The sequence below is a fragment of the Lepisosteus platostomus genome, chromosome 6, assembly GCF_059453375.1.
Source record: "Lepisosteus platostomus isolate fLepPlt1 chromosome 6, fLepPlt1.hap1, whole genome shotgun sequence".
Lineage (NCBI taxonomy): Eukaryota > Metazoa > Chordata > Actinopteri > Semionotiformes > Lepisosteidae > Lepisosteus > Lepisosteus platostomus.
The window spans coordinates 11,136,173-11,159,335 of NC_142616.1; the positions used below are offsets into that span (position 1 = coordinate 11,136,173).

The 23,163-nt window shown below is 47.1% G+C and overlaps 1 protein-coding gene and 1 non-coding gene across 2 annotated transcripts; one reads left to right on the plus strand and one right to left on the minus strand.

The window, feature by feature from the left end:
- Positions 1–6,495: 6,495 nt before the first annotated feature.
- trnaa-cgc (transfer RNA alanine (anticodon CGC)) lies at positions 6,496–6,568 on the minus strand. Its single transcript has one exon. It is a non-coding gene; the product is annotated as a tRNA-Ala (tRNA).
- Positions 6,569–11,995: 5,427 nt separating this feature from the next.
- On the plus strand, positions 11,996–16,613 carry LOC148660321 (serine protease 27-like). Its single transcript, XM_088634195.1, has 5 exons — positions 11,996–12,212; positions 13,388–13,562; positions 14,130–14,401; positions 15,438–15,571; positions 16,011–16,613. The coding sequence occupies exons 1-5, from the start codon at positions 12,149–12,151 to the stop codon at positions 16,179–16,181; spliced, it is 816 nt and encodes a 271-aa protein (XP_088490321.1). The 5' UTR covers positions 11,996–12,148; the 3' UTR covers positions 16,182–16,613.
- The last annotated feature ends 6,550 nt before the right edge of the window (positions 16,614–23,163 follow it).

The window sequence follows — 23,163 nt, forward strand, 5'->3', positions numbered from 1 at the left end:
GGAGACCTGTCGGCACACAGAGCTCTAAACTCTCTCCTGGAGGAGGCAGGAGGACGCTCAACCACCTGAGCTCACCCTCCGCGCTGCGCCCTCCTCCTCTTAGCATACTCAGCCCTATACTAAAGAGGAGCACGTGTCCGCTGTGGAGCCAGAGATCTTTTTCCTGTCAGGAGACGTTTCCGCTGCGCCCTCCTTCTCGGAGTCACCGTGTGCCGCTTCTCCCCCTCTTACCGGCACCGTCACTGCCTGTCGTCTGCAGGGCGGTCCTGTCAAGTGTGAGGACGATGGCGGGACCTTCTCTGCCTGCTGCACGAGTCGAGCTCTTGTGCTCGTCAGTTCAATGCTCTTTACTTCAACTCCTACTGCCTGTTGGCGTTTCGTGTTTTGCGCTGCTTTGACTATCGGCGAATCAGGTGACTTCAGACTCTGAAGTTCCTGCTGAAGGAGTGGGGAGCATTGTCTTGAAATGATCGCTGTTCTGTCATGTTGAATCCTGCTTTGACAACATGGGCATGCTGACAGCAGTGAGAGCGACAGTAATAGCTCATTCCTGGACTTCTTTACGAGTGTCTGAGGGGACGAGTTAAAGACCCCTCCCCTTCCGCGAGCTCACTGGTCTAGGGCAGTGGTTCTCAAACATTTTGGACCAAGTACCACCCCTGAACAAACCAAAGCATCCAAGTACCACCTACAAGTCATCTTCTCATAGGAACCCCAGAAATTGACCAATATGAGCACGCGTGCGCGCACACACTCACATACACATATAATAAATATTATAATAATAAAAACTTTATTTTATATAGCGCCTTTAAAAGTGGCTTCTCAAAGCAATTTACAGAACAAAAACAGGAACAACAACAATTAAAAATAAACAAATAAATAAAATTGCACCATTTCAGTGAGAGGGTTGAGCCTGTTTAGTTGAGCAAAGCAGATGTGAACTCATTTTTCGAGCCTTGATACAAATCACAACAGAGTCTAACAGATTTTAAATCGTCAGGCATCTTCTTGATGGCAAAGGTCTCGCGGTGGATGTTGCAGTGCATCAATTCATTTCTAGAGCAACCTCTCTAATTCATGTAATTACACCGCTGTGTCGGCTTGTCATTGCTCTAGCACCGTCTGTACAAACTCTGATGCATTTTTTCCAGTCGATGCCATTTTCTTCGATAAATTCATTCAGAAGCTGAAACGTGTTCTCCTGTAGTTCCTTTTGGAAGCGGCTTACAGAACAGAAAGTCCTCATGAGACGTGCCCTCAAACTCGTATCTAACGTTAATGAGCAAATTGGCCAAATCAAAGGCATCTACAGACTTGTCTAATTGCAGTGAAAAGCAGCTGCTCATCTTAACGTGCTTTATCAGCGTACTTTTGATATCATCCGCCATATCAATAATTCTCTGAGTGACTGTGTCTTTCAGAGGGGGCAGCAGGTCGAGCTGTTTAGGAGCTTGTTCTCCACACATAATGCATGTCAGCTCTTTTGTCAATGGTAAATAAGGTTTTTCAAAAATAGCTTACCTGCTTTAGCAATCCGCAGGCTTGTGTTTTTCCCTGTTTTGTGGTTCAGGAGTCCGTCTCAGAAGTTAAAAGAAGTGTTTATTTCATGCGCATGGGAGCGAAACACAGAGACGCTCGGTGTATTTTTCTCAAATTAACCTAGAACAGTTCTTTAATATTTTTCTGTTATCTATCACGCTTTCCTGTGCTTACACGATTGCCAGAGTTCATAGCACACATTTCTATGCTTTCCTGTGCTTATAACATTGGCATTGTTCCAAAATCATACACATTCTCCTACCTCCCTATTTGCTGGAGATAAGTTTTTTTAGATACAATTGGTCACTTTCGTTTGTAGCACGCATTCCTATACAATGGTATAGAATCACATTGTAGCTCTGTATCCACTCAGGTATGAGCACGCTCTGTATCATAGTACGTGCGCTGCGTATTCGACACGTATTAAAATAGAAAATATGAAAACCCATCCCAATTTTTCAGTGCACACAACAAAGATCCAGGGGATATATGGCGTACCAGCTGGCGCCGTACCATAGTTTGAGAACCACTGCTCTAAGCGATCGGCGCGAGTCTCTGGTCTGTCTCCGGTCTCTGTGCGCGAAGAGACCATCTTTTTTTCTATTATTGTAGGAAGACATATCCAGCCCTCCTCGGTAGCACAGCAGAGCGAGTGTCGTGAGGTTATAGCCAGGTCCTGTAGCTGACGGGCTGATTGCTGGTTTACAAGATCCGGTGGTGGAGACACCTTCACCACTCAGAGTTTATCTGCTGCTCTCATGTATCATTATTTTAAAAACGTGCGAGTGGACAACGAGCATCATAGCAAGGGATCGAACCGTGTTTATCGTGGACTAAACATCTCGTATTTGGCGTGGAAGTGAAGAACACGCGTGTGCGTGAGTGAACGTCTCATGCCCCATCTGTGAAGAGCCCAAAACAGCATTGATCCCTGCTCTGAAGATTGAACTCACAACCTTCAGATTATGAGACTGACATGCTACCTGCTGCGCTAACGAGTCGGGATGATGGCTGTTTGCCAGCTCATGTCGAAATGAACATTATATATATGAACATTATTTCCGTGTGACTGTTGTAACTCAGACCATATTCCCCCAAAAGATTAAAACCCAGGGCTGAAGAAAAGGGAAGATCTCATCTTCATAACTCACTGGGCAAGAGACAAGAACACCACGTGAAGTCATATAAAGCGCATTAAACTGATGACCACAAAACCTTGAAACGTACATCAGGCAAATAACGTTCAGAAACGGAGTAAAAAGCAAGCGAGTGATAACTTAGCAGTCTAGTGTGGAACGTGTTGTGGGTGACAGGGGAAAGTCTCTCCCACTTTCATTATTCCACCCCAAGAGTGTCTGTCCTCTCTAGTACATAGAGGCAAAAGCTGAAGGATGCGGGTATCAATCCCGCTACCTCTCGCATTTGCTCTACCATTTGAGCTAATCCCCCTCACTATACTATAGATCAGCTCCGTCCTGTGCACATTAAATCCCTCACGAGTCTTCGCACACACGTGAAAAACACACTTGAAATCAGGACACTCATGACCTCTCTGGCTCATTGGTCTAGGTTTGCTGTTTGGTTGCGAGAGGTCCCGGCTTCAAATTGTGGATAAGCCCTGTCTTATTCCATGATTACAAGAACATACGTCCAGCTCTCCTCATATTTTCTGCTTTTATGAAACAACTATAGTAGCACAGCAGAGCGCGTATCGTGATCACGCTTGCTCAGTATGAGGTTATAGCGAGGTGTTTTAGCTGGCGGGCTGTCTGCTGGTTTACAAGAACCGGTCGTGAAAAGATCTTCACTCGGACTTTATTCTGCTCTCATGACAGTGGAGGTGACTGTCAGTGCGCTTCACTGCTTTCTGAATCTGGCACACTGATGGAACAGAACTTCTCCATGAAATAAGTCCTGGATTTTCTCCTGTTCCAACAAGTTTCCCGTAACCTATCCTGTGGAAGGGTTTGGTTACAATTCTATGTAGAAAATGTGGCAGTGAGAGGACATCGCATTTTGAGATTTTAATTTGTTCAATGGGCATGTGCTCCTCGTTAGTATAGTGGTGAGTGTCCCTGCCTGTCATGTGTGAGACTGGGGTTTGATTCCCTGATGGGGAGACTGGTAACTTTTTAACTACCTCACTTCAGTTTAAAAAAAAATGAGTTTATTACTTAGACACGTGTCCAATGACATGACTTCTTTTCTTACGGGTGAGTAATTACAAGAGTATGATCCCAGTTCATGGTGAAATGTTCAACATTCGGCAGTCTGTGCAGGAAGGAGCCCCTCTAAAAACACTATTTTGAAACACTCCAGGGTTCACATGGGCACCTTCATCTACTGCCTGGCTCAGGTCAGCCCCCCACCATCAAGGACTTGAACCCAAGCCTCCAGCATCACTCAGTAGGGACCTAGCCTGTTGAGCTAAAGGGAGTTCTCCCCCCAGCCCAGCGGCAATGGCCCTGCCATTACAGGGAAGGGCAGTGACATCACCACTCTGGTAAACCAGCTCTTACACACTCACTTGTGGCCGTATGCATTACACTCTCCCCGGCTTAACTCGCCATCCTCAGTGAAGGGCTATCCCATCCCACTTCTCACACCAATGTGACGCTCTGGGGTTCACGTGGGCACCCTCGCCTGCTGCCACATCAGGTCAGCCCCCAGCTGTCAGGGACTCAAACCCAGGTCTCTAGTGTCACTCAACAGGGACCCAGCCTGTTGAACTAAAGAGAGATCTCCTCTCAGCCTAGCGGCTGTGGTCCTGCTATTACAGGGTTCGGGCGGTTACGTCACCGCTCTGGTAAGCCGGCTCTTACACACTCACCGGTGGCTATATGCGTTACAATTTATAATCACCAGCAGATTCAATAAGAAAACAAAAGGTAGGAAAACTCAGTTGTAGATGTTTTCTTCATGGGGTGTGTCCCTCCCCCGCCCTGAATTAGACGCTGGTCCATCTCAGGTCTTTGGAAAATCTCCACAGTCTGACTTGCTCCTGTACTGTCTCCATTGTGTGGTGGTGTCTGTTGTTGTCCAGGGAGATCAGTGAGAATAAGAATTCCAACGTACATGTACATATGGCAATAAAGTTCCCTACTCCTCTAGTCTACTCGTTTCAGATACACAGAGGATAAGAAGTGAGTTTGATATGTCTTCCTATCATCACATAACAAGAATGGACTTGGTCAGGATTTGAACGTAGAACTTCTCCCATGTTAAGCGAGAATCATACCCCTAGACCAACGAGCCACACAGTGCTCAGGTTGTTTTCAATTTTTTTCGAAAGGGGCGATGATTCACTTGTGCCAGGATGTTATTTATTGACTTCAGCTCAGCCTTCAACACGACTGTGCCAGGCAGACAGGTGGTCAAGCTCAGGGGTCTGGGCCTCAGCAACTCCATCTGCAACTGGGTCCTGGACTTCCTGACAGGCAGACCCCAAGTGGTGAGGACTGGAAACAAAACCTCATCCCCTCTGATCCTCAACACAGGGGCCCCCCAGGGCTACTGCCTGAACTCACAGCTGTATTCTCTCTTTACACACGACTGTGTGGCCAGATTTAACAGCAACCGCATCACCAAGTCTGCCGATGACACCACAGTCATCGGTCTTATCAGCAACAGGGATGAAACCGCCTACAGGAGTGAGGTAGCAGAGCTGGTGGAGTGGTGCCACAACAACATCCTCAGACTTAACATCACCAAAACATAAGAGATTATAGTGGACTTCAGGAGGCACAGAGGACGTCACACACCCATCATCATTCACAGGGCTCCAGTCGAAACTGTCAGCACCTTCAGGTTCCTCGGCCTCCAGATCACTGAGAGGCTGAGCTGGCCAGAGAACACTGCTGCCATCCTCACTAAAGCCCACCAGCGCCTTCACTTCCTGAGACAGTTAAGGAAGTGGAGGATGAGCAAGATAACACTCACCAATCTTTACCGTAATCCGATTGAGAGTGTCCTGCCTGGTGGTGTTGCGGTGTGGTATGGTGGAGCCACAGGACAGGACAGAACAGCCATACAGAGGGTTGTGAGGTCTGACCAGAAAATCACTGGGGCCGAGCCACCCTCCATTGACCAGATATATCTCGACCGCTGCCACAACTGGGCTCGGGACCAATTCACCCAGGCCACGATCTGTTTTCACCCCTGGGGTCTGGTAGATGGATTTTGAATAGATTCAAAAACAGTTTCTTCCCCCAAGCAGCCCGCATCTTAAACAGCTCATATTCGCACCTGCACTGTAAGGTACTGCGCTGTCTGCACTGTGTCCTGTCTTAGCTGTATCAAAACGTCTATTGTCTCATTTATTGTCCATGTCTGTTTGTCTTTTCTGCCTATTTTTTTTCTCTACTGTTACTGGCTACAGCTGAACGAGTAAGCATTCCAATACACTTGTTGTATATGGCAAATAACAAATCTTGAATCAAAAATTCATAAACGATTTCAGCAGCTTGCTCTTTATTACGTTTCACATTCCTCGCAGTCATGTACAGTATACACATATTCGTATGATGTATACATAGTTTCTCATATGTGTGACTTGGGCTTGAAACATGTCATCTGGTAATGTAGCGAACAGCCGGCGATACCGGACAGCCCTTCCCTCCTGTGAGTCCTGTTGAAGCTCTGCTGTGCTGTGCTGTGCTGTACCCTCACTCGCTGTGTGCTCGGCACTAACTGGATTATATAATAATGGGTTGAAAGGGACACATTCTGACGTGGGTTTAATTAAGATTGACACCTGTGTGTTAGAAAATAAATAATCTATAAAATACATCGCAGACTTTCTCCTGTTTTAACAGCTTTCCCATGGAAGGGTTAAGTTACTGTTCTATAAATTGAAAATGCGGCGGTGAGATGTCACAGCGGTCAACGCAAAGTCCACATAACATTTTCATTGAGACAGAAGTCTGTCCTCTCTAGTACATAGAGCACAGAAGCTGGAGGATGCGGGCATCGATCCCGCTACCTCTCACATGCGAAGCGAGCGCTCTACCATTTGAGCTAATCCCCCTCGCTGTGCTTGGGGTGAGCTCCGGCCCGTGCACACAAAATTCTTGGGATAAATTTAGGACACGCGCGCTCCTCATTAGTATAGTGGTGAGTATCCCCGCCTGTCACGCGGGAGAGCGGGGTTCGGTAGCATTTTAACTACCTCACTCCAGTTTAAAAAAAAAACAACGCTTTAACTCCGTTAATTGTTCATTTACGTTGATTCTATGAATTGATTACTTGGCAATGAAATTATTTCTCTTCTTACGGGTGAGTAATTACAGGAGTTTGAGCCCCATTCAGGGAGAAATGTTAAACAATCGGCAATCTGTGCAGGAAGGAGCCCCTCTAAAAAGAGCACCGGGGCACAAGCTTGTCTTTAATCCCACTGACGGTCTTCACTAGAGGCGTGAGTTCAAACCACTCTTCTCACACGCGCTTGTTTCCCCTCGTGTGTGAAAGTGTTTCATGTGTGATTGAAAATGAGACAAACTCCAGTCTCCGGTTAGAGCTGAAACAGCAATCCAGAACATACCGCCTGCTTGAGCCTAGATCTGACTCAAAAATAAAATCGTTTTTTATTTATTATTGGATATTGTTTTTTAAATTAGTCCTCGGATAAACATTTAAACATTCCTTTTTTACTGAAATGGGATTCATAGTGGCAATCTTATTCCCACTGTAAAGGGAAACACTAATGTGATCCAGGGCTCCGCTCTGCCTCAGTCATCACTAGAGGGCGCCCCTGGTGCTTTGGGCTCATTGCAGTTGAGAACAGGTTCAGTACGGAGCAGCTGGCTGAGTTCAGCGGCCGTGTTGGTCATAATTAGTCCGTAGGCGGCGCACTAGTTTAACACAGAGCTCCGTGCTGACCACGGGCTGGACTGCAGTTAGTCCGCTCCTATCAGCTCCTTGCAGCTGACCCGGGGGGAGGAGATATATTACCTGTGAAATTAGGGAAGTTAGCCGTTTGCCTAACTGTTTGTGAACCAGTTAGATCAAGGACAAGCTGGTGCCTCGCAGCTCTCGGATTGGCTGTGTTCATCTCGGTAACGAACCAGGACATTTAAAAAAAAAGATTTGAAAGCCCCACATAACTTAACGGCCAGTTTCCTGTCAGACCTTTTAAACGCTTATCCGAAGAATAAACAATTCCGTTTCTCTTGAACAATTGCCGACAATTAAGAGAAACGCACTTCTTTATGAGTAAGATCTAGACGAGAAGAGGAGACACTTCTTTACACAAAGCATTGTGGGAGTGCAGGAGGGTGAGAGAGCTCTCTGCTCTGCGGTCTCGTCTTTGTGCTGACGGCAGGAGAGCTGCTGAGATAAGGAGTGTTCCATGAGCTGGGTCTCTGTCACAGAGATGATACAGAGATATCTGGGCTGTGTGGTTTGTCAGTACGCAGGACGAGGAGACGTGTGGAGCGGTAGGCATCCTTCTGCACCTCACGTGAAACCCTGTGTCTTCTAGTTTTGAAGAACACAAAACAGGTCACTAATGAAAGGAAGCCATTCAGCCAGTGTAGCCTGCTTGTTCATGAGCAATTCATTGATCTGAGTGTCTCATCCAGCTGATTCTGGAAAGAAGCCATGGTATTGGGTGCTTGTTCCACCCCACCACCACCCTCTGTGTAAAGAAGAGCCTCTATCCTGACTGGAGAATCTCACCCAGCTTTGTCTTGAGATATGCTAGCGTATCGGCTTCAACAACATGGCTGGGCAGCTTGTTCCACACCCCCACCACCCTTTGTGTAAATAATTGCATCCTGTCCTGATTGGAGGATCTTAACCTGCAGCTTATTTATGTGTCAGTTATTAAGTTTATTCTACATCACTCTGCAAATCACACCTGGCAGCCCTCTGAAGCTCGGATAGTGTGCACAGTACCTGGATGGGAGATTCCTGTGAAAGCTAAGTTTGCTGCTGAAAGAGTTGTTAGTGGGGCCAGTAGGGGGGCGCTCACCCTGTGGTCTGTGTAGGTCCTAATGCCCCAGTACAGTGACAGGGACACTAGACTGTAAACAAGGCGCCGTCCTTCAGATTAGATGTAAAACTGAGGTCCTGACTCTCTATGGTCAGTAAAGACCCCAGAGTGTCTCTCAGAAAGAGTAGGGGTGTGACCCCAGTGTCCTGGACAGACTCCCCCTGGTCTTTACCAGTCATGGCCTCCTGATAACCCCCCTCTCTGAACTGGCCTCATCACTCTGCTCTCCTCCCCACTGAGAGCTGGAGTGTGGTGAGAGTACTGGAGCATCATCCAGGTGGGGCTGCACTCTGGTGGTGGAGGGGATCCCCATTACCTGAAAATTGCTTTGAGTGGAGTGTCCAGCAAAGCGCTATATAAATGTAAGAATTTTATTATCCAGTTGTTTCTTGAATGAGATCATTGAAACAGGGCAGGAGGTGTTTCTTTAAACAAAGGGTGGTGAGGGTGTGGATCAAGCTGTCGAATTTGATACCCTGGCTTCTCTGAAGAAATGTCCTGTTTAAATCCTGGAGTTAATATAGTAGTCGATTCTAAAAGTGCTACTAACAGTTTCACACTGGCCTCCATTGGTCCACCAGATGTGTCGCGATCTGTCCACAGAGCAGCTCAGACAGCTGCAAAAGAGCAATACTGAGTCACAATGAGATTTCGCAGAAGTGTTAACTTGCAATTAGCAGTAAACTCGTAATCTTGATTGACGCAATGATGCAATCACTATCTCCATCAGATGTGATCACCTGCTTGGTCTGATGAACAGCAGAATGATTATCTGATTATCTGAGAGAAGGGCAGTGCAGTATCAGCACACAGCTCTGCTGCAGGCTATGGGTTACAGACAAATCAAGCCCCTACCTCAAATAGTCCAGATCATGGCCGGTCAGTGTGTCTAGAGCAGGGCTGTCCAGTCCTGGTCCTGGAGGGGTCAGTCACTGTGTCTGCAGCAGGGCTGTCCAGTCCTGGTTCTGGAGGGGTCAGTGTGTCTGCAGCAGGGCTGTCCAGTCCTGGTTCTGGAGGGGTCAGTGTATCTACAGCAAGGCTATACAGTCCTGGTCCTGGAGGGGTCAGCCAGTGTGTCTGCAGCAGGGCTGTCCAGCAGTAGTTGTGGAGGGTCAGTCCTCAGTTTCCAGCAGTAGTTGGGGTCAGTCCTCAGTGTCCAGCAGTAGTTGGGGAGGGTCAGTGCTCTGTGTCCAGCAGTAGTTGGGGAGGGTCGGTCCTCCCTGTCCAGCAGTAATTGGGGAGGGTCAGTCCTTTGTGTCCAGCAGTAGTTGGGGTCAGTCCTCAGTGTCCAGCAGTAGTTGAGGAAGGTCAGTCCTCTGTGTCCAGCAGTAGTTGGGGAGGGTCAGTACTGTGTGTCCAGCAGTAGTTGGGTAAGGTCAGTCCTCTGTGTCCAGCAGTAGTTGTGGAGGGTCAGTCCTCAGTGTCCAGCAGTAGATGGGGAGGGTCAGTCCTCTGTGTCCAGCAGTAGTTGGGTAAGGTCAGTCCTCTGTGTCCAGCAGTATTTGGGGTCAGTCCTCTGTGTCCAGCAGTAGTTGGGGAGGGTCAGTCCTCAGTGTCCAGCAGTAGTTGGGGAGGGTCAGTACTGTGTGTCCAGCAGTAGTTGGGTAGGGTCAGTCCTCAATGTCCAGCAGTAGTTGAAGAGGGTCAGTACTGTGTGTCCAGCAGTGGTTGAGGAGGGTCAGTACTGTGTGTCCAGCAGTATTTGGGGAGGGTCAGTCCTCTGTGTCCAGCAGTAGTTGTGGAGAGTCAGTCCTCAGTGTCCAGCAGTAGTTGAGGAGGGTCAGTACTGTGTGTCCAGCAGTATTTGGGGAGGGTCAGTACTGTGTCTCCAGCAGTAGTTGTGGAGAGTCAGTCCTTAGTGTCCAGCAGTAGTTGGGGAGGGTCAGTCCTCTGTGTCCAGCAGTAATTGGGGAGGGTCAGTACTGTGTGTCCAGCAGTAGTTGCAGTGAGTGCTCTTTGTCCATTCAGAGAGTTAAAATTTGAAGTGGAACAAAAAAATCCTAAACTTTGTACCAACGGTCCTCAAAACTGCTGCCATTACCCCCGTGCCAAAAAAGCCTGACATGGCTCTCGACAATCTTAACAATTTTCGCCCCATCTTCAATTTATCCTTTCTTAAAAAAAATCTAGAATGTGCTGTCATATTTCAGTTGCATAATCACCTCATGACAAACAACCTTTTCCAACCCCTCCAATCTGGCTTCAGTCAACTTCACAGCACAGAAACTGCCCTGGTCAAAGTCACTAACCATTTTCTAATAGCTTCTGATTCTGCTTCTCTTTCTATACTCATCCTTCTTGATCTCAGTGCTGCTTTTCACACTGTTGACCATGACATCTTATTTTCTCATCCTGAGACTGGTTGGAGTTTCTGACACTGCCCTCAAATGGTTCAAATCTTACCTCACTGATCGCTGTCACTTTGTCTCTCTTCATGGGTACAGGTCTGAAACTGGTCTTGTTAAGTCTGGTGTTCCTCAGGGCTCAATACTGGGGCCCATGCTCTTCACCATTTACATGTTACCACTTGGTCAGCTTTGAAGATCACATGGCCTCAGCTTTCATTTTTACGCTGATGATACTCAAATATACATCCATACCAAACCTGACACTGATGTGGCTGTCTCTATTCTATCTAACTGCATCTCTGACATAAAAATTTGGATGACTCAAAACTTCCTTCATCTTAACTGTGACAAGACTGAAGTCATGCTTATTGGTACCCCCCATCAACTTCGTAAAGCCAATCCTGTAACCCTGTCTGTGGATGGCACTGTACTTGAACTTCAGTCTAAATTGAAAAACCTTGGGGGGATATTTGAAAAAAACCTGAAAAACCTGGGGGTGACAGGGCCTTCTCCTGTTATGCCCCAAGCTCTGGAACTCTCTCTAAACTCCTTCAAATCAAGACTCCAAACCTTCTTCTTCAGAAAAGCCTTTACTTAACTGGTTCCATTCTTCACCCCTCTGCTCTTCTTAGTACCACCATCCACGGTCTCTTCTGTATATTGTAATTGTGTTTTATCTTCTGCATTCTTTTTATTTATTGTTGTTGTCATCCTGTAAAGCGCTTTGAGAAGCCACCTTTAAAGGTGCTATATAAAATAAAGTTTATTATTATTATTATTATTATTATTATTATTATTATTATTATTATTATAAACTTTCAAAATGACAGAAATCTGCAGCATGTTATATAACTGCATCAGTTTTCAGTGATGTTACTATGAGAAAAGAGAGAAACTGGGGAGCCGCAGGTTGAGGGAACCGGGTGGTTATACCGTGAGAAACTACTGTATAGTGGAACCTTCTGCCGGCAGAGATCTGGCTTGTGTAGGAAGTATCTCTGGGCTCTGTGCTTCCTCTTTTCTGAGAAAGAGGCAGAGGTGTGTCACTGGCTGAGGCTGCTGATGACGACCCTGAACCTTCACTGGCCCCAGCAAACTTCCTTTCACAAGCTCTCACTGTGTAAAACACCTTATCTGAACACAGATCTGAACCATAAGTGCTGGGAGACTGAACAGCTCTGGACTGACCTCCACAGAGGAGTGCTCCATCGCACACTGAGAGAGGCTCCGTACAGACCAGCACCAGCTTCTGGCCTGACCATCCCAGATGATGATGAGAATGATTTTCCTGCCACTTCTGCTTGGGGTCATGACCCTGAAGTCGTTGGAGGGTAAGGAGAAAAGGAAAAATTCGGGAACCATTTAGTGCAGTCAGTGACAGTTTTATCCTCTCTCAGTGTTAATGTACTGAAGTGTCCAGTCAGTCAGTGTGTCTGTATGAACCCCTCTCTCTCAGTGCAGTGTTAATGTACTGGAGTGTCCAGTCAGTCAGTGTGTCTGTATGAACCCCTCTCTCTCAGTGCAGTGTTAATGTACTGGAGTGTCCAGTCAGTGTGTCTGTTTGAACCCCTCTCTCTCAATGCAGTGTTAATGTACTGGAGTGTCCAGTCAGTGTGTCTGTATTAACCCCTCTCTCTCAGTGCAGTGTTAATGTACTGGAGTGTCCAGTCAGTCAGTGTGTCTGTATGAACCCCTCTCTCTCAGTGCACTGTTAATGTACTGGAGTGTCCAGTCAGTCAGTGTGTCTGTATGAACCCCTCTCTCTCAGTGCAGTGTTAATGTACTGGAGTGTCCAGTCAGTGTGTCTGTATGAACCCCTCTCTCTCAGTGCAGTGTTAATGTACTGGAGTGTCCAGTCAGTCAGTGTGTCTGTATGAACCCCTCTCTCTCAGTGCAGTGTTAATGTACTGGAGTGTCCAGTCAGTGTGTCTGTTTGAACCCCTCTCTCTCAATGCAGTGTTAATGTACTGGAGTGTCCAGTCAGTGTGTCTGTATTAACCCCTCTCTCTCAGTGCAGTGTTAATGTACTGGAGTGTCCAGTCAGTCAGTGTGTCTGTATGAACCCCTCTCTCTCAGTGCACTGTTAATGTACTGGAGTGTCCAGTCAGTCAGTGTGTCTGTATGAACCCCTCTCTCTCAGTGCAGTGTTAATGTACTGGAGTGTCCAGTCAGTGTGTCTGTATTAACCCCTCTCTCTCAGTGCAGTGTTAATGTACTGGAGTGTCCAGTCAGTGTGTCTGTATTAACCCCTCTCTCTCAGTGCAGTGTTAATGTACTGGAGTGTCCAGTCAGTCAGTGTGTCTGTATGAACCCCTCTCTCTCAGTGCAGTGTTAATGTACTGGAGTGTCCAGTCAGTCAGTGTGTCTGTATGAACCCCTCTCTCTCAGTGCAGTGTTAATGTACTGGAGTGTCCAGTCAGTCAGTGTGTCTGTATGAACCCCTCTCTCTCAGTGCAGTGTTAATGTACTGGAGTGTTCAGTCAGTCAGTATTCTCTCACTCTCCAGTGTCCAGCTCTCCTCTGTCCAGGAGCTCTATAGTGGGGGGTGAGGATGCTGGCGATGGACTCTGGCCGTGGCAGGTGTTCCTCCTGGTGAAGAAGACCAATGGGAGCCTCAGCCAATGTGGGGGCTCCCTGATCAGCAAGCACTGGGTTCTGACTGCGGCTCACTGTTTTAAAGGGTGGGTGTGGCGCAACACTGACTGACTGGTCATCTGTATGTCGGTGACACTTTTGCTAGCTCCTGTCTGTCAAGCTATGGTAAATGGGGGTCCTAGTGTATAGCGCCTCCTGGAGGTTGGATAGCTCATTTAAGAATTAAGACATTTTGATTTACGGTTATGCAAAACATTATCTTGGTGAAAACACTTAGAAAGTGAGACCAAGCTCTTTGCGTTTCATAGCTTATTGACGTGAGTGTCACATTTACTATCTTGAAAGCAGCCAGGACATCAGCTCCATCAACATGGCTGTGGAACTTGTTGTGGAACTTGTTGCACCCTCCCACCACCCTCTGTGTAAAGAAGAACCTCCTGTCCTGACTGGAGGGTCTCACCCAGCTGTGTCTGGAGGAAGCCAGGGTATCGGCTTCAACAACATGGCCGGGCAGCTTGTTCCCCTCACCCACCATCCTCTGTGTAAAGAAGTGCCTCCTTTTCAGCATTAAGGACATAGTGTCTGCCTTGCTGTGGTAAGACTGAGGAATAGCATAATCTGTAGTAACGTCTTCTCCTGGGTTTTTCTCTTAGCTACATAGACATAAAGTCTTCCCATGTGTATCTGGGTGCCTACGAGCTCGATCTGCCCAGCTCACACCAGGTGAACCGCAACATGGCTGATTTGGTCATCCACAGCAAGTACACCATCACAAGAAAGGGCTACGACATCGCCCTGGTGAAGCTGGATCGCCCCGTGCCGCTGTCCCGTTTCATCCAGACTGTCCCTCTGGCCGAGCCCTCGGACCTCTTCACCAGCCGCAGTGACTGCTGGGTCACTGGCTGGGGGCGGGTCCAGCAGAACAGTAAGGAGATCTGACTCTTTTTAGCCTCTGAGAGAGCTGGGCTGCAGGGCAGCACAGTGTAAAGCAGTCCTCTCTGTCTCTACCCAATCACGGTGCGGGGCAGTCTGTCTCTAACCAATCACAGAGCAGTCTGTCTGTCTTTATCCAATCACAGTGCAGGACAGTACAGTCTTTCACCAATCACAGTGCAGTCTGTCTGGAACCAATCACAGAGGGAGGCAGCCTGTCTTTAACTAAGCACAACACCGGGCTGTAGGGCAGCACAGTGCAGATTGAATCACACAATATCACTCAATATCACACTTCAAACACACAATAAAACAATCACACAGTCACACTGAAATCACAATATCACACAATCACATAATCACATTTAAATCACAAATTCATAAAATCAATAGGAGCTATCTTGTTACCCTACAGTCCATTTAGTCTGAGCTTGGTCATATTGAAACCCTACAGTCCCGAGATCACTGGTTCAGTCTGGTCTTGGTCATATTGTAACCCTACACTCCCGAGATCTCAGCTGATCACAGAGATGAGTTTGAATCTCAAAGGGACAGGTAAAGGTCCATTCTATGCTTTGGTTCTGGAGCCTTCTTCAGGTGTCAGGTGTCAGAAAAGCATTTCTTTTCTCTAGCTTTAAGCATGGAATGGACCTTTACTTGTCCCTCTGATGCCTGCGCCTGCTGACGTAGATCCCTACTCAAACGTCTTGAGCTTGAATCGGTCCGGGTTAGGGTCAACTTGCTGCACAGCAGTGTCCCTGTGGCAGGCTTTGCTGTCAGTAATGTTGAAGTTCTTCTGTTGCTACTGAGGGGATCTCAAATGCACAGAACCAGTTGACTCACTGAAACCACTGCTTGACCTCTGCTGCCCTCTGAATTAACCCCACAGCGAGAAGTGAGAGCTGTCTCCTGGAGATCTGAGCAAGAGACGGGGGTCTCTGGGAACAGAGGTCAGGTCCTACAGTTTCGGTGAACACAGATGCTGAGCAAGTCATATAATTCCTGAACTCTCTCTCTCCTGTCCGCAGGCAAACTTCCCTTCCCTCACACTCTCCAGAGAGTCAAGATTCCCATCCATGACCCGGATTCCTGCAAGAACGTGTATCCGAACATGAAGACCAGCATGATCTGCTGTGGAGGTCAATACAAGAGCACCTGCAAAGTGAGTGTGGGGCCCTTTGTCGTTTGTTATTTGGTGGACATGCTTGTCTATAATCGTGTGAAGGGTGTAAATGTGGAGGGATGTGAGGCAGTTTGGTAGGAAGCTGATCTGACTCTTCCTTAGAACATTGTCCTCAGTAAGGAAGGTCAGTAAACGGGTATTCATGATCCTGCAGAACACCCTCCCCAGGTTACTGTTCACACAGGTGCCTCTGTAATTGCTAGGGTCAAGTCTGGCCAGGTCTCAGGGAAAGACCCGGCGCTCAGTACCGGGCTGAAGAGTGTGAGCAGGGCCTGCTGCAGCTCCGAGCTTATGAGTCTCACCATCTCCTCGTTGACTCCAACTTGGCCAAAGATCACTCTTGGTCGAAAGGCCTGGAGTTTGTCTAATAGCTCCAGCCTTGAGCTCTCTCTGTCTCTCTGTCTCTCTCTCTCTCCAGGGAGACTCCGGAGGGGCTCTGGTCTGTAAGAAGGGAAACCGCTGGGTCCAGGCTGGGATTGTCAGCTATGGGAAGGGCTGTGAACTGCCCATCCCCCCCAAGATCTTCACCCGGGTCACCAGCTACAGGCCCTGGATCAAGACGCACAGCGGAGTCTCCGTTTCTGAGTGATGTCTGGGGACAGCGCCCCCACCTGGCTCTGAGGCTTCACTGCATCCTGTCCCATCCAGAGAGAGAGATCAACTGAAATCAACACAGGCTTCTCATTCTCCCCAAGCCTGCCTCTGTGCCTCCTTTCTGTGCTTTTTCTCTCTCATTGTGTCTCCTGGTGTGTGTGTTTATTACTGAGGGATTCTCTATCTCCTCTCTCTCACTGTGTCTCCTGTCCTGTTGTGAGTGTTAATTCCTGAGAGATTCTCTGTTATCTTCTCTCTCACTGTGGCTCCTGTCACACTGTGTCTCCTATCCTTTTGCATGTTTATCACTGTGTAACTACAGTATATCTCTTCTCTCTGGTGTGATTTTTAGCTTTGCTCTTCCTGCTGTGAGTTATCAGTTGCACTGTAACTCTGTCAACAGCTCAATAAAACGTCAAGCATTCAAGTTCCTGGTCTGGGGACTGAAGTTATTCAGAGGATAATCAGTGAAGTTCAGAGTGAACCTAGTGAAAGGGGAGAGTGTCTGAGAGTGAAGAGTTGTGTTAGATCTGTCCCATGCGTAAGTGTGACTTCATTTATCAAGCAACAACATGTTATTTCACTTAGATTTAAGTGTTATTATTAAATATTTCTAATAATCTTTGTATGATGTGTCCAGGCAGCACGGGCATCTCTGTAAATGCAGATATATGTTGCTCAGAGACCCCTCTGATAAGGGGATCCATCTAAGTGAAATATAGTATAGATGGGCTCCATTGTGTCTGCAGTCTGTTTCACCCCGGAACAACGGGTCAGAGGACAATGTCTGGCACTCAAAGGAAGACCCATCAATGGGGGACCTGAGGCTGGGTTCCAGAATTATACATGATAACATCCTGACCAATCATCAGCTGTGATGTCTACCCTTAAAATCTAACACCCAGTTCATTTTTCATGGGTCAACTCACTGCCTGCTCTTCTCTCTCTAACTGAAATAGCAATTTAACTTTTCCTTCCAAGTGTCTGTGAGCTTCAACTTTCAGGACTTTAACTTTTCTCCTAGACACCAGGCCAAGAGAATGAGTCAGTAAAAAGCAGAATTCTGCCTAAGAAATGCATTCTGACACAGAAGAAATCTTGTGCTCACAAACCCACAGTTACTTTCACCAGATCAGTGAAAGAAGATAATTGGATTCCTTCTTTTTGTTGAAATCCTGAATACTCGAGCATATTCAGCACTGGGACAAATCAACTTCTCCCACCTGTCTGCCTTGTAGCTGACCCAAGATGACAAGTATGCACAGATAGTTTCTAAAGAGATGTCCCCAGAAACTCTAGGCTTCCTCTCTTCCTCTTTCAGACAAAACGTCTCTCAGGACCCTATGCAGACGACACAATCGAAGGGAGTGAACACACACGGGGGGAGACGAGGAACTGGGCTGGTAGAGGAACCAGGGTGGGGGCGTGACAAAGGTGCTCTGGGGGGTGTGGTCCAGGCGTACAGTCCCAAAGGGAGTCCAAAGGGAAGTCCAGTGCAGGCGAAGGTCCAGAGCCGGGTGATAAATACAAGATGAACAAAACAAAGTTAAAAACCGGAGTGGGATCCGGCGAAGGGTTGGGGGAAAGAAAGGGGGAACGGAACCAGGCGCTCCAGGTCCCGGGTTCGGCTGGTTCAGGACACGTAGGAGGCGAATGCCAACTGAGCAGCCGACGTAGGGAGACTTGGTGATAGGTGAGCCTCCGGGTGCCTGTGTTCCAATGCAGAGCCCGGAACAGAGTGAGCGTCTGGCTTTTAAAGGTGGGCTGGAACAGGGAGCAGGTGCACAAAATCAGTTAAAAAAGTGAACGAGCCGGAGCGCCCTTAAAGGGGAGGGACTACGATTGTGACACCTTGTATTTAATTACTTATTTACTTAATTGTAATTACAATTGTACTGAAGGAGTAGCTGCCAAGTCAGACCGCAGACCAACGAAGCCAAGCTCCTCCTTCTCAGTGGGAAGTTTGAACCAACGGATCTTGGAGTATAAAATTTCTTTATTCACATCATAATTCTCAAGAGATTAACTATTATTCCAAACAAATGTGAGTTCACGATAGTAAATGCATATTTGCATGTATGAGATAATATGGATGTGAGGGAAATATGAAACCTATTTGCTAAACGAGAAAAGGTTTAATGTTGAAAAGTTAAAACTCTGAAATACTAAAATACTCAAAATTTCCAATTGTAAATAATAACCCTCACATCACTACATTGGGAACATTGTGTTGAGCTGTAATCTTGTTTTTATTATAATTTGAATTTACTAAAGAGGGAGGAGAGCAAGTGAAATTTAAAATTTGTTTTTGTTAATTAACAATGTGACTGAATATGTGACAGCATTTTTATCTTAAGACTGCAGGTCAAAACCAAAGCATTCAATTTTGCCTTGTAATCCACACAGTCTCGCACATATAGTACCCCTCAGACACACCGAGACATATACTGCACACTCACAAGACTGTGGAGCTGCTTCTCCTCGAGCAGATTTAGCTAAAGATCTGAGATATCCTGCTGCCTTTGCATCTGTCCCTTAAACACTGGCTGTAAAACACTAGTGCAGCATCATTCCCATAGAGTATTGTGGACAGGTTTAGACATCTCTTTACAGGAAGCTATTTCTGCTCTAGATTCAGTCCTGAGAAGTGCATGTAGATGCATTCTGGAAATAAGGGAGTGCCCTGCACTGACTCGCTGAAGGAATTGAGTCTCTTTAGTCTGAAGGGAGTGTCCTACACTGACAGGCTAGATGAACTGAATCTCTTTAGTCTGGGTGGAGTGTTTTATACTGGCAAGATGAAGAAATGAACATTTTTAGTCTTGAACAGAGAAGACCAAGAGGGGACATGATCCAAGTATTCAAAAGCCTCCAAGACAAAGTCAACCCAGTGGACGTCTTTAAAAGGAACAGTAATCAGAGGACCAGTGGAAACTCCAGGGAAGAGCACCTGAAACAGAGAAGAGGAGACACTTCTTTACACAAAGCATTGTGGGAGTGCAGGAGGGTGAGAGAGCTCTCTGCTCTGCGGTCTCGTCTTTGTGCTGACGGCATGAGAGTTGCTGAGATAAGGAGTGTTCCATGAGCTGGGTCTCTGTCACAGAGATGATACAGAGATATCTGGGCTGTGTGGTTTGTCAGTACGTAGGACGAGGAGACGTGTGGAGTGATAGGCATCCTTCTGCACCTCACGTGAAACCCTGTGTCTTCTAGTTTTGAAGAACACAAAACAGGTCATGCCTTTCACTAATGAAAGGAAGCCATTCGGCCAGTGTAGCCTGTTTGTTCATAAGCAATTAATTGATCTGAGTGTCTCTTCCAGCTGATTCTGGAAAGAAGCCATGGTATTGGCTGCTTGTTCCACCCCACCACCACCCTCTGTGTAAAGAAGAGCCTCCTGTCTGGACTGGAAGATCTCACCTAGCTGGGCCTTAAGAGAATCCAGGGTATCAGCTTCAACAACAGGGCTGGGCAGCTTGTTCCACACTCCTACGATTTGTGTAAATCATTGCATCTTGCCCTGATTATAGGATCTCATCCAGCAGCTTATTTATGTGTAAATTATTAGGTTTAAACTATATCACCCTACAACTCACAACTGGCAGGCCTCTGAAGCTCAGCAGGTGTGAGCCTGGTCAGAACCTGGATGGGAGACCCCTGGGAAAGCTAAGGCTGCTGCTGGAAGAGGTGTTAGTGGGACCAGTAGAAAGTGCTCACCCTGCGATCTGTGTGGGTCCTAATGTTCCAGTATAGTGACTGTGAGGAGCTGCTGGGTAGTCGTTTCTCCAGGGGCTACTGGGTAGTTTCACCAGAGGGATCTGAGTAGGTGATTCTTCAGGGGTTGCTGGGTAGTCGTTTCTCCAAGGCCTGCTGGGCTTGGCGTCTCACCAGGGGATGCTGGGTAATCATTTCCTTAGGGGCTGCTGAGTATTACTTTCTCCATGGACTGCTGTGTAGTAATTTGTTTCTTGCAACAAGTATTTATTTTGAGCATATTTTATAGATCGCCTTTCATAGTGCTGTACAGGAAAACAATCAAATGACAGAGAACTTCAACTTTCAACAAATTTTTTAGCCTAGAATATCAAAAGAACAAGATATGAAAATATTGACTGGTTACTGTCTCAGTCATGCATCCTGCGTCTGCAGTTCCTCTTCCAGAGCCCAGAACTCTCCGCAAGGTGAAACTGCCCATTCTAACAGAGCAGGAGTGTGAGAAATTCATGCCGATTAAAGACACAATGACCTGCGCTGAAAAAGGGGCTGTGGGAACCTGCCCTGTGAGTCATGGGGAGGCTGAAGGAGAGTAGGACTGTGGGATAGAGGTCTCTATGGCTGTTGGACTGTGGGATAGAGGGCTCTAGGGCTGTTGGACTGGGAAAGAGGGCTTTAGAGCTGTTGGGCTGTGGGATAAAGGGCTCTAAGGCTGTTGGACTGTAGGATAGAGGGCTCTAGAGCTGTTGGACTGTGGGATAGAGGTCAGTAGAGCTGTTGGATTGTAGGATAGATGTCAGTAGAGCTGTTGGACTGCAGGATAGAGGGCTCTAGAGCTGTTGGAGTGCAGGACAGTGAGCTGTAGAGCTGTAGGTTAGAGGGCTCTAGAGCTGTTGGACTGTGGGACAGAGGGCAATAGAGCTATTGGACTGTAGGTTAGAGGGCTCTCTAACACTCCTGTCCTGTTATGTGTTTATTACTGAGTGACACCTCTCTCTGGTGTTACTTTTAGCATTACTCTACTCTACCTGGTGTTAAAGATCAGTTGAGCTGTAGCTCAGTTAACAGTTCAAAAAAACTGCAAGTATTCAGACTCCATGATCCACTTTTATTGAGTGATCAGGGCATGTCTCTGACTGAGTGACCAGGGCAGGATTCTGACTGAGTGACCAGGGCAGGACTCTGAGTGACCAGACAGGAATCTGACTAAGTGACCAGAGCAGGAATCTGACTGAGTGACCAGGCAGGACTCTGACTGAGTGACCAGGGCAGTATTCTGACTGAGTGACCAGGGCAGGGCTCTGACTGAGTGACCAGGGCAGTATTCTGACTGAGTGACCAGGGCAGAAATCTGACTGAGTGACCAGGGCAGGACTCTGAGTGACCAGACAGGAATCTGACTAAGTGACCAGAGCAGGAATCTGACTGAGTGACCAGGCAGGACTCTGACTGAGTGACCAGGGCAGTATTCTGACTGAGTGACCAGGGCAGAAATCTGACTGAGTGACCAGGGCAGGACTCTGAGTGACCAGACAGGAATCTGACTAAGTGACCAGAGCAGGAATCTGACTGAGTGACCAGGCAGGACTCTGACTGAGTGACCAGGGCAGTATTCTGACTGAGTGACCAGGCAGGACTCACATTCACTGACCATAGGAGGAAAAAGACCTTGTTGTATTGAAGACTTTGCTGAATTTGTACTGTGGTTTTCCTCTGCTGTCTCATGTCTGAGGCTACCATAATCAGTAGAACGAGCCCCTCTCGTATCTCGGGCTGATCTCTGAGCTGTGGTCTGCTCTGCCCCTCTGAGAAGAGCGTCTCTTGGTTGCAGGAGGATCAACAGCACAGAGACCAGCCCTGCAGTGTGGCAGTCTAGCTGCTCTGTCTTCTGTCTGCTGTGACACAGGGCGAGCAGCTGCAGCTCAACACGAGTCACCGAGGAGAGGAGTCCTTTGGGAGTTAGCAGCTAATTAATCACTGTGTGCTCTGTGTGAGTGTTAATGTGCATGTGTGATTGTGCTCTGTGTGAGTGTTAATGTGCATGTGTGATTGTGCCCTGTGTGTGTGTTAATGTGCATGTGTGGTTGTGCCCTGTGTGTTAATGTGCATGTGTAATTGTGCTCTGTGTGAGTGTTAATGTGTGTGTGATTGTGCTCTCTGTGTGTTAATGTGCGTGTGTGATTGTGTTTTCTGTGTGTACTAATGTGCATGTGTGATTGTGCTCTGTGTGTTAATGCGCATGTGTGATTGTGCTCTGCGTGTTAATGTGCATATGTAATTGTGCTCTGGTTGTTAATGTGTGTGTGTGTGATTGTGCTCTCTGTGTGTTAATGTGCGTGTGTGATTGTGTTTTCTGTGTGTACTAATGTGCATGTGTGATTGTGCTGTGTGTGTGTTATTGTGCATGTGTGATTGTGCTCTGTGTGTGTTAATTGCATGTGTGATTGTGGATATGTGATTGTGCATGTATGATTGTGCTCTTGGCCTTGGTAGAAGCCTCAAACTCCACTGTTTTTCTTTATTCAGAACCTGGGTGTAGACTCCAGGGGAATTGGGCCTAGCACAGCCTGTCCCAGAGCTCACAATAGCAGCCAAGACCCACTGACAATCCTTCTTACAGACCAGTCAGAGTCTCCCTGCAGAGAGAGAATCTGCCCATACATTACTTCTGCTCCTTGATCACTGTTAACCTGCACTCATGAAGACAGTCACTAACTCAGTTCAGTCTCGGTGAGCCTTCAGGTGCTCCAGGTGTCTTCAGTCAGGAGCACAGACCCAGCAGTCTGATTCACCTGGCAACTGTCTGAGGGAATTAACTAAAAGTGTTTTATTATAAGTTTGTATTATATCTTATTAACTATATATCATTTTACTAAATCCGTCTCAGGATACCTGGTCTCAAAAGATTACATTGCCACATGATGTCTTTACGCACAGCTGACATAGTTCTCAGGGAAATGACCAAGTGACCTCTCCTGGAACAAAGGGTCAATTCAGCAGAAGGGGCTGCTTGTCACGCAAGCCAGCAGTAAAGAATATATATGTAATGGTCAGCTTTTTAGAATGACCACGTATAGCCACAATGCAAGCAGAGAGTCATGTGAGAATGTATCTTGTATTGTTTGTTCCACTATATAATGGAGCACTGTAAACACTGGTTTTTAAGTGTTGTGCCACACGACGCAAGACTTCCATATGCATGAATATGAAGAAAAATGACTTTCAACACACAAACACTCAGCTGATGCCATTGTTTCTGGCAC

Excerpts from the sequence above, each read along its gene's own strand:
- LOC148660321 (XM_088634195.1), top strand. The coding sequence starts at position 12,149 with ATGATGATGAGAATGATTTTCCTGCCACTTCTGCTTGGGGTCATGACC. Across the intron at positions 14,402-15,437 it reads GGGGCGGGTCCAGCAGAACA|GCAAACTTCCCTTCCCTCAC; the intron begins GTAAGGAGATCT and ends TCCTGTCCGCAG. Across the intron at positions 15,572-16,010 it reads AATACAAGAGCACCTGCAAA|GGAGACTCCGGAGGGGCTCT; the intron begins GTGAGTGTGGGG and ends CTCTCTCTCCAG.